General features: G+C 51.6%; 1 protein-coding gene across 1 annotated transcript; it reads left to right on the forward strand.

Annotated features, from left to right (window-relative positions):
• Positions 1-4,502: 4,502 nt before the first annotated feature.
• Positions 4,503-7,567, forward strand: BCL2L10 (BCL2 like 10; the record flags this gene model as incomplete). The annotated part of the gene is made up of 2 exons (XM_084268028.1): positions 4,503-4,904; positions 6,418-7,567. The coding sequence occupies 2 exons, from the start codon at positions 4,503-4,505 to the stop codon at positions 6,547-6,549; spliced, it is 534 nt and encodes a 177-aa protein (XP_084124154.1). The 3' UTR covers positions 6,550-7,567.
• Between the last annotated feature and the right edge of the window lie 3,663 nt (positions 7,568-11,230).

Here is an 11,230-nt window from a genome sequence, read left to right on the forward strand (position 1 = left end):
GGGACTTTTCTCAGAAGTCACTTGTATCATAGAATTGAGTATTTTAGTGCACATTATGTATTTCTTTGCATGAATTGAATTCCTTTTTAAAGTTAAAAGAAAAAGAAAAAGAAAAAAGATTCCTGATGTCATCAGGATGTAGCTGAAGACTTTGGAAACATTCCATAGTAGTGCACTGAATTTTAGTCTGGAAAGGGGAAAGACAAACAATCCTGATACTTTATGATGGTGTTGTAGATGACTGAACCTTGGTAGTAAGTAAAGGAGCAAAGGACCTACTGTTGAAGGTACTGGCTGTTGTCATAAAAATGTATTTTTTGTACCAAAAAAAAAACCCCAGAAGGAATCCTTTCAATCCCTGCTTTTCCTACTGTCTTTTTAGATAGAAATAAGTATTTCATCTCTGTAACCTAAATATAAAGAATCTAAATATATACAAAATGATAAACTGCAATGATGAGGGATATAAACATGATTTTACATAATCATGAGGTAATACTTAACCAGTAGTTTCTTAGAAATTTTGAACTGTATCACTTGGTGAGTGAATTTTCTTTTACTTAAAGGAACACTACATGCTAAGCACTAAGGGATACTACAGGCTACGCACTAAGCACTGTTGTACTGATGGCCAAATCTTTTCCAAGTCAGTCATAGTCATTCTGTGGTCATGATCCTTACGTGCATTTTGAGCAGTTCATACCGCCTCGGCAGCGCCATGTAGCTTAGATATCTATTAAGGCAGCATACGCCCATTTCAAGGTCCTTCTGCAGTGTCAGAGCAGGGTAAGTTCATGCAAATGCAGTCAAACCATACAAGCCAAATCCTCACTTGTAACGATCTCCCGCTGGCACGGGCACAGCTATGTCGTAGCTGGACTTGAGAACGAAGAGCAGAGATGAAGACCTGTGATGAGCCACAGTCCTGCCAGCATCTGATGCTCTGCTCACCAGAGCCTGCGAGCGCATCTGATCCAGGAGCCGCTGGGTTTCAGGGAAGCATTACAGCCGCCCACGTGGCTGGCAGCACTCCGCTCCGTGTGAGCGCTGTAACGCAATGCAAACTGGCAGGACTACCCCCATGCAGAGCCCATGCTGTAGAAGTAAGATTTAACCAGATAAGGCTGAGATACAGTTAATTATAGAACTATTGGGAAATCATGTCTGCGTTTATACATTGAGAACTCTTGAGACTAGAGTGTGTCACCCCCGCTCATTCAGATGGGTGCTGAGTGAACCCTGAGCAGAGGCACGTAGGGACCAAAGAGCTGGGGTAATGCTGGGGGCTTGCATGGTCTGGCCTTTGAAATGTAAGTGGTGAGAGAGATCTCTGAAGAGACAAAAGGTATGATTGGAACAAGAGGGAACAAGCTCACAGGAGTGAGCTTGATCACAAGCTTACTGATCACCAGAGCTGGCTGTTCACGTAAGTTTGATTATAATATCCTCGTTCCATTTCTAAGTGGGATTTTATTTTTTTCAATTCTATAAAACTTGTATTAGAAACAAAATCTCCTCATTCATGACAACATTGTTTCATGGCCCATAGCCGATTAACCCAGGGTACTGACATTTGTACCAGCCTTCAGTCCCTAATGTAATCGTTCAGCCGTTCTCACTTGGAAAAGTCAGCTCTGATGCTTTGCAATATTTGTGGCAACCTATCCCTGTAACAAACTGAATGCACTATGGAAATGTCATACAGAGCTCACTGTGCAATACTGAGTCAATACACTGTACACGTTTGTTCAAAAGATTAATAGTAATGTTTAGATAGTATTTATTGGCAAGATGTTTGTTTCAAGCCTACGACATTGTATTGATACTTATGAATGGCCTAAATCCAATAAATTGTATTTTACATATTGAGAACACGTATCTAGCTGTTCTTCCCAGCAGTTAGGGACTTGTAATGCTAGCTAATTTTTTCTGGGGTTTTTGGCATTTACTTGTGCCATACAGTTTCTTAGATCATTAGTCCTGCAAAAATCCAAGGTGAAATCCACATCTACCAGAAAATCGCTTCTGGACTATCTTCTGGAAATACCCAAGGTAAGCCAGAGCAACTGCCAGTGTGCAGTCCTTGAAAGTACCAGAGACTCCAGCTGAGCTCTGCACTCAGGAGGCCAGAATTCAGATTGGTTTATCCTGCTCAGTAGGATCACAGCTTAACATGTCATGTTTTCTTTCCAGATCCTCATCGCCGTACCCAGGAGTGCAGTGGAACATGTGGAGTGTGTGTTTTGTGGGAGCGCAGGATTCTCCTTGTGGTGCAGAGGAATGCCGGTGAAAGCTGGGCACTGCAATGCTGTAGAGGGCTCAGGCTGCCACTGCTTGGGTAAGCCATGTTTGTGCATCACCTTGAGATGCAGCAGAACTGGGCTGGGGTCAGCTGTCCTTTGCACTTTATTAGTGTATTAGGTGGCTGGTGGGAGCGCTCAGTTTAGCCACTGAAAAAAGGACCTCCTTCACGTAGGGATGCTGTTTCATTTCCATTCCTCTGAGGGGCTGGGGGAAGTGCTGAGCCAGCCTGTTGTGAGTGACGTTAGTGCCCAGACCATCACCAGTTCCAGTGAGAATGAGGCTGACATCACATCTTGTACTTCTGTTCTTGCCCTTTGGGGCCACTGCATGTGGACTCATAAGCTGGGCTGCATGGACTCGGTACCTGGGAAAGTCACCTGTTTGTTCCTGTGACCCAGGACAGGCCACAACTTCCCATCAGATAACATAGGGGAACAGGGCACTGAAGTATCCCTTGTTTCTCAACAGCTGGAGAGGCTTTGCAAAACCCAGTGCTGTGAGCCCCCCCTTTGGACTGTCAAAACTATTTGCACCTTGGAAACGCCTCCGTTCACTTCCAGAGGGAGAGGTATTAACCCTCATCTTGTCCTTTACCCAGCATGTCCCAGCCTTAGAGATCAGCCACACAGCTCTGAGAGCAGCAGAGAAGCAGCGGTGTCACATCAGAACCCTGGCACTGGTCCTACCTCCCGACCCACTCCTCAGGTCAAGCCAGAAGGTGAAGGAAAAGCAGTCCCAAAAGGATGCGAGTGTGCTGTAACTGTGTTGAGAGCGAGGGAGCTGTAGGTAGAGCAAAGTCACTGTCAGACGGCTCCGTCCTGTTAAACAAAAATGCTGTATAAACAGGAAGGGTGGGAAAAGGATATTGCTAGAGAAAGAGCAGCCTCTCCCTCTTGCTCTCTGCTGTGAGGAATGCAATAGGAAATTCCTGCTCCAGGATTAACAATCGTAAGGAAATCTAGTTTAAAAAAGCATGTGTATAAAGCACTGGTGGAAAAGTAAAGATAATTCCGGCTACTGCTCTAGCACATAAACACAGACCAGATTTCTGTACTTAAAACCAAAACAAAAGTCAAATATGGGGATGTAAAACTAAGAGTTTGCCTTAGAAACCACTCAGAGAGAGCATCCAATTCCCAAGAGTGATCTGAGGAACTGCTATAGGAATCCACCCACCTATTTTTAGATTTTCTAGCAGGGATGTAAAATGGAGTCAGAGCTTAAGTCAAGGTAGGTGGATTGAAGCTGAGCAGTCTGGCATGTGGGGCACTTTCAGCCCATTGTGCGATGAGGGGTGAGAGAGTATGAGCAGTCCCAGGCTGCTGCAGCAGCACCTCTCCCAGCGCTGGGCCAGGGCTGTGGGGTGACAGCACAGTCACAGCTGTGTGTCACACCAGCCACTGTCAGAACCTCGCCTGCAATTTGGTGCTGAGCAGGAGGCACACGTTGGGTGTACCTGTGCTGGGCCTGCTGTAAACCTTGGTGTGGTTTTCATGGGAGTTTGATGATTTGCAAAGCGGCTGATGGTGCTCGAAGGGCGCAGCAGGGATGCGGAGCAGGTGTCTAGCCGAGATGTCTCCCTGTTGTGCTGTGTCCTGCGTGTTGGCCATCGCTTGGCCTTTGTGTTCTCAGCCTTTTAGTTTTACACCAGCCCAGGGATGTGCCCAGCCTTTGCACCGCGAGGGTCCTCATCCTAAATTGTGCCCAAATGTCTAGCAAAAGCAAACACCCCCGCCTTTGCTCGGCAAATGCAACATGAGCTCACCCTGTGCCCCTAGAAGACCTGAAGGAGCTGAGATGCAATGGACGCAGGCTCGGGCCGCTAACGCGGGCAGAAACCCCGCAGACGACAGAGCATCTTCCAGTGCCCCTCGGGCAACTCCACGGCGCTCCAGTGGCCGGGGCCGCCGCGGCTCTGTGCAAAGCACCTTCCCCGGGGCTGCGGGCGGACCCTTCGGGGAAGCAGCGGTCGCTCCCCGGCCGCGACGCAGGACCTGCCGGCTCGGGGGGCGACATCTCCTCCCGCCCCCGCCCGGCTTCGGCTCTGCGCCGCGCCGGGCCCCGCCCCGGAGGAGGGGAGCGCGCCCCGGGGCGGGCCGGGCTGGGCTGGGCCGGGCCGGGCCGGGCGGAGGGGCCGCCCCGCCTCTTAGTCGGCGGCAGCTGCTGCTGCGGGGCCGCAGCCGCCGTGGGCCGCCGCCATGCCGGGCTCGCTGAAGGAGGAGACGGCGCTGCTGCTGGAAGACTACTTCCAGCACCGCGCCGGCGGCGCCGCGCTGCCCCCCAGCCCCACGGCGGCCACGCTGCGGCGGGCGGCGGCCGAGCTGGAGCTGCAGGAGCGGCCCTTCTTCCGCTCCTGCGCGCCGCTGGCGCGGGCCGAGCCGCGGGAGGCGGCGGCGCTGCTGAGGCGGGTGGCGGCGCAGCTGGAGGCCGACGGTGGCCTCAACTGGGGCCGGCTGCTGGCGCTGGTGGTCTTCGCCGGCACGCTGGCCGCCGCGCTGGCCGAGCGGGGCTGCAGCGACGGGCCGCGCTTCCTGGCCGCCGCGCTGGCCGCCTACCTGGCCGAGGAGCGGGGCGAGTGGCTGGAGGCGCACGGCGGATGGGTGAGCGGGGATGGGGCTCGGCGCAGACGCGCGTCCCTGGGTGGACCGAGGGTGGGTAGCCGGGAGCCCGGCCCGGCGGGGGGGGGGCTTGGGGTGGGCGCCGGGAGGCCCGGACCTTCTCTTCTGCCCGGCTGGCGGGGCGGGCGGCAGCCCCCCGCGCCGTGCGTCGGAGCCCCCCGAAGCGTGCCGGGGTACCCGCCGTGCAGGGCTGTGCGGCGGCCCGGGGTGGTCGCTGGGAAAGGCGGCGGGACGCGTGCGGTCTCCGCGCAGGGCCGCGGCGGTGCGGGCGGGTGTCCCGCGGTGCGGCTGGGGCCGGGTCTCTAAAGGCGGCTTTGTTTGGCTGCAGCCCGCTGAACGCACGGCCTCGGTCCCGGGTCCTCGGGGGCAGGATTTGCCCGCCGGCTTTAGGTTTTGGCCAGGAGACCGGCGCGGGTCTCCTCCCGGCCACAACCGAAACGCCGCTGTGCGCGCAGCCCGCCGGCCGCCAAACCGGCCGGGCCGCGGGCTGGGGAGGGGGCGCGCTGCGATGGGGAGCCCCGGCCGCGGCTGCTTCTCTGCCCCTCGAGAGGCGTGCGGACAGCAGGGCTTTCCCAGGCGCCTGTGCAGCCCTGCCTGCGCTCCCGAGCGGAATGTCAGCGGTCCCACAGAACTGCACGTTTCCTCTTTTCGGTCCTAGTGGAATATTTGATGCCAGTACAAATAAGCACTAAAAATAGAAGGGAGGGAAGCAGCCACTGGCCTCGTTGTCTTTTCCAGAGACCAGAGTGATCTCGGTTTTTCAGTGGTCACCGGTCCTGCTGACCGCTCAGAGCAGTACGGAGCCTGGCTGCCCCGTACGCTGTCGCTTGGCAAGATCACATTGCCTGTTCCCAACGAATTAAAGCATAAAGAACAAAGTTCCGGAAGAAATTAAGAGTATAACTTGTTTACATAGACATCTGCGGAGCAGAGTTCAGATGCGACCATCTGGAGTTGCGCTGCTGCCACTTCTGATTATCACAAATAACGATCTGGGAGAGCAGCTGCCAGCTTTGCTCTGTCAGAGGTCAGCATGGAGCGGTGTCCCCTTGGCCCTTCCAAGGCGATGTGTAATCGGTCCCGCATCCACTGAGGTGCTACCGACCTCAGGCCCCCGGCTTTCAAGTGGAAATTTCCATATCCTGCTTTCTCAGACTTGAATGAGGGGGAACAATGCTGGCAGCTCCCCTCAGAAACTTGTCTAAAAGGCTGAAAATAACGTAATGACATGCTGAGCATCTCGATAGGAAGTTTGCAATCGCCTCTTGAGCAAAGCATAGGGATGCTTGTAACTGATGCTCTCAGTCACCTTGTGCAAAGGCTCGTTTTCAGTGTCCAGGGCAGCAGGCCTAGACTTTGGTGATTAAAATAGAGACCTCTGCAGCTGATAAATGTGGCGCTGGGAGCGTGAACCAAACTGCGCTCAGAGTCTCGTGAAAAGAACCTGTCTAACTGTAAGCCAACCAACTCAACATCCTTTCTCTTGCTTTTCTAGGATGGCTTTTGTCGCTTCTTCGGCAGACACGGCTCCCAGGCAGCAGACCAGAGCAGCACCATAAGCAATGCAATCATGGCCGCGGCGGGGTTTGGAATAGCAGGATTGGCTTTTCTCTTGGTGGTGCGGTAGGCTGACGAACGGATCTTGCCATGGGAAAGTACTCTCAAAACTGACAATTTACCAGATTTTGCTCTATTTTCTATAGAACAGACCCTCTAAGAAGAAGTCTATATTTTTAAACTGGTTCAGAAAACTGTCTCACCAAATCCTTGGCTATAAACTGCTTCACTCGCTGCCCGGTAACAGCACAAACAAATGTGTACTAAACCACCATTGGTGCATGTTCAAAACCTGTCGTCTCCAAATGTCCTCTGGACTTTCTCTTTGAAGGTGTAACCTAAACTTTAGCATGGTTCATGTACTGTAACTTCTGAGTGCTTGATGTTATGCTACGAAAACTTTATGGTGGACTTGCTACTAAACCCTCTGTTCGAGATGTCTTATTTACGTGGAGGCAAGTCTTCCAACCTGCCTTCCATTAATACTGTAAAGTGGGCGAACATTGACTGTGACTTAACATGGTTTATGGCTTCAAATGTGGTGCACGGCACTTGTTACCGAAATGCAACTCATTGGTTGACTTAGAGCAATTGGCGCCCGTGATGCGAGAGGCATTAGGGCTTGATATAACATAAGGCTGATTTCATTACACTACAAGAAGATAAGTATTGATACAGTAATGGCTGCAGTACTGGTTCTTACTGAAAGGAATTTAAATATTAAACCTTAATTGGTATATTGAAATCCAGTGGAGGCTGGAATTTCTCTGGATTTCCTTGACAAAACGAGAATTTCCATATATCTTAATATATTTTTGAAGTATTTATCACTGTATAATACTTGTAGCCATGACATCTTTATTTTTGTTTAAAACTTAATGCACTCTAGTGCGTATCAAGCATTGTCTTGTTTGAGTAATATGTCACCCTGTTTTCAACATGCTGTGTATTTCTTTCTGTGGTTGTACAAATTGCCTTATGTTTCTGGTAGCTTTTAATAACGTTCCTGGGTTACTCATAGCGTGTACAATTTTACTATGGTGACTTCAAAGGTGAATAAATGTTAAGTATTTTTATTTTAAAAAAAACTTCTGCTCATTTGGTCGGATGGGTGATGGTCCTCACACAGCCAGTGCTGCGGTGGTTACTTGGACACAGCGCTTTGTGCCCACCTTCATGGTGCATTAGCCTGATCCAAGGAGCCATGGGGTACCAGTCTCTGTGATGGAGGAGTCCTGCAGTCAGAACTAGAGGTAAGACAGGCTAAGGGGAAAATCCAGTCCAAAAGGCCCATCTTCACCACTGTGCTTGGAAATAACCTGGTGGTTTTGTAGTCCAAAACTTTCCAAAGTTTGCTGGGTACAGACAGGCCCTTCTGAGAGCTGCTTCTGCCTGGGGAGAACGCAGAGCCCGTGCTGCTTCTGTCAAGGCTTGCTGCTGCCTTGTTCACACATGCACACTTTTTTCCTGATAGGAAAAAAGGTTTTTTCTGAGTTTCTGATAGGAGTTTTTCTGAGTTTCTGATAGGAGTTACCATAATGACAATGATGGAACTAAAGGTGAGGGAGTTCAGCCCTTCTCAGATGAGTAATACTGAGCAGCTGTAAATTTTGAGGGTGCTGGGCTTAATGCTTTTAGAATGCAATCACACGCTCCTGTCTCCAAGCCAGATGCTTCCATGGCACTGATGGCTCGGATACCTGTGAAACAGCGCAAGCCCGTTGTTCGGCCACCTGTCAGCCCGCTGTGCAGCCCTTCAGGAGGGTGCGTCCCTTTGCCACCCACCAGCTAGCTGCTCTTCCCGTGGACTTCCTCATGGCAAAGATCAGCCTGCCAGCCGGGTCGGCATGGGCGCAGCCAGCAGTGGCCACCCCACAGCCAGCCCCCGGGAGCTGTGCGGTGGGGGCTGCGGCCCTGTGCCGGACAGAGCGGCGTTGTGCTGACCGGCCGCAGATGCGGGGAGAAGCACAAAAAGGGACATTCAGGGACAGTAAGTGCCGCGGAGGCGGGAAGGCGCTGACGGTCCTCCCTCTTGTGCCGCCCGCTCGGAACAAACGCCTGCTTGTTCTCTGACTTCCAGTTCTCTAAACTCTGGCTTGGCTCCTCTCAGCCAAAGGATTAAGACCTCACTGTGGGACCGTTGTGCTCAGTTCCTCTCTTGAGTTCCCGCAGGGATGATGCCTGCTTCTGTGGCTGCGGTGGGAGTGAGCTGGCTGGTGCTGGGAAACGCAGGTAGTTTCCAAAATGTGGGATGCTGAGGGGGGTGTGTGCTGGGAAGTGTGGCAAATGACAGGGTGAGACATGTTCTAAACAGAGGCCAAATGTTGCATGGAAACAGCCTGCTGGGGATCTCAATGTCCCTCCCAGTATCAAGCAGGACAAAGATAAAATATCAGTATCTTGATTTCCAGTGTAACCTGATCTGGCAGGCCCCACAGAAGCAATAGCAGGGAGGATATTGTGCTGTTTTTCACAGTGTGCCCTGGAAAAAGTGAAGAAAACAGCCTGGAAACGTCCTTGAGTAAAGTCACATCAGCCTTTGGCATAAATCTGATCCTTCTGAGGTGCAGCTTGGAGACTGTCTGCTACTCTTCCTTGGCCTGGCCTTCCTGGGTAGGTTTCCTAAGATCTAGAAGAACTGGGGGTATCTTAGGAAAGCTGTAGGACTGAGCAGGAGACTGTAGCACAGCTTATAAGCAACACTGCTTGAACTCAGAGCCAGGCTGCTCTGGTCTCTGGTGGCAGCCTGCACCCAAGGGTGCTCCCCTCAGCTGCCCTGAGAGAAGTGGGTGCAGCCGAGACTGCTAGAGCCCTGCTGTCTGCCCTGGCACTGGGAGGGGATCTGCCCATCCCAGCCAGAGCTGTGCTCCCTGAGCTGCTGTCTGCTGGCAGGGCTGTCACGGCGTAGGATAGAAGAGCAGGACTTAAATCACTGGAGCCCTGTTAATTTCAGGGCAGTTTAGTTTACGTTTGCGTGGCACTTCTGGCTTTTTTGAAACTGTTTTTTTTTTCCCCTTTCAGCCTGACCATTTGTCTCAATGAAGTCCTGCATTTCAATTGAAAACGGCTGCTCATCCTCTTTTTTGCCTCAGAAAAGGGAAGCAAGACGCTGCTGTTCCTTTCTTTAAATGCAGAAGGAGAGTAGGTGGTATTTAAGTAAAAGGCTGTGTCTAATCCTCATGACAGCTTTCAGATCTCCAGTGTCACTGTACTTCCCGGGCAGGGGGTGGGTGCAACAGGCTGTGGCCTACCAAACAATCTGCATGCAGTAACTGCTGCAGGTTCTGCGGGGGCCACTGTGTGCCTACACCTGCCAAAGCCATCAATCCTGGGTCGCTTTGAGGCACCGAATGCTGGGCAGGGGCTTGTGTTTGAGGAGAGGGGGGTGTGGTTTGCCAGCTGAGCTGCATCCATCTCCGTTCCGAGCCTTATCCCGCTGGGCTGTGTACAGAGGCCTTTGCAGGGCTGAGCGGCAGAGAAGGTGGTGTGTCCAGCTTACAGTGGCGTTCACAATGGTCTTACTGGAGCTGTGAGTGTTACCTGCTGGTGCTGCACCTGCCTCCTACACGGTTCCCTTCTGAAGGGACATCCATTGTAACCACGGGCAAAGGCTGCAGAGCTGATGTAGGAGCCCAGCTGCCTTCTTGTTAAAGGAGAAAGCAATCTATTCATCGGGCTTCCTATGGGCGTTGAACGAGCCAGTGGTTTCTTTTGGACTTGGAAAAAATGAGGCGCTGTTAGAGCTCAAAAGCTGAGAGTTGCTGAGTGGTGTTGTATGGCAGCTTGGGAGCTGCTTTGCCGTGGCATGCAAAAAATCTGGTCTGGCGTGTCTTGCTGAAGGAGTTGGTGCTGGTGCTGTGTCCTTTTGTGCTCACATGCTGCCATCCTAAGGGGGCGCAGCATGGGTCTTGCTTGCACCTGGTACCTAAGCCCAGGTGGGATGGAAGAGCCCTGTTACGAATGACTTACTAATTGGGAGGCAAAAACCCTCCCTGGGAGAATCACTGGAAGGCAAAAAGATCAAGTGTGTGGCATTTATTCACATAATTTCACTTCTTGTGTTCATTCAGTTTGGATAAATGAAAACAGTTCGTGGTTTTGCTTCTGTGTGTCTGTGTGCCTGGCTGCTCCCTGCTCCAGCCTGAGCTGGGTTGTACTTGCAGTGCCGTGCTGTGTGGCTGGGGAATAACTTGCTTTTGGGTTAGAGTCAGTGGAATTCCTTCATACATACTGCTGCTATTAGGGGGCGCTTAAAAATGTTACCTCCAAACTGTTAACAGTTCTCTTGTCACATACCAAAGTTCTTAAATGAGAACAGAGTTAAAAATAATAAAGATGAAATCCTGCTTTGCTTGAGCTCGAGTGTAGGAAGCCTAATAATCAACTCTGCTCAGCCAACAAGATTGTTTCATTGGATTTTTTTTCTCTGCCTGGGCTTGGTCTATTTGTTTTAGTCAAATGAGATGAGGAAGAGAGGACCTGGCTTTCCTTGTCGAAGAGGTTTCCTTTCACACAGGCCGTTTGTTTCTGCCCAACCTGTGGTAAGGTCCTAGCACTGCTGCTGGTAACTGACACTCGCCAAGTGGTGATCTCAGGGTTTCTGGTTGTTCACCTGCTCAGTGTAAGAGCTGACCTGCGTTACGCGTCTCTCTTAGTTAAGAATTAAACCTCTTAAAACATCTGGTTGAATTCAGTAAGGGAGCACAGAGGAGCTGCCTGCAAAGACCAGCTGTGGGCCCTGCAGAAAGTTT

This window comes from Gallinula chloropus (assembly GCF_964237585.1).
Source record: "Gallinula chloropus genome assembly, chromosome: 9".
NCBI classification, from domain to species: Eukaryota; Metazoa; Chordata; class Aves; order Gruiformes; family Rallidae; genus Gallinula; species Gallinula chloropus.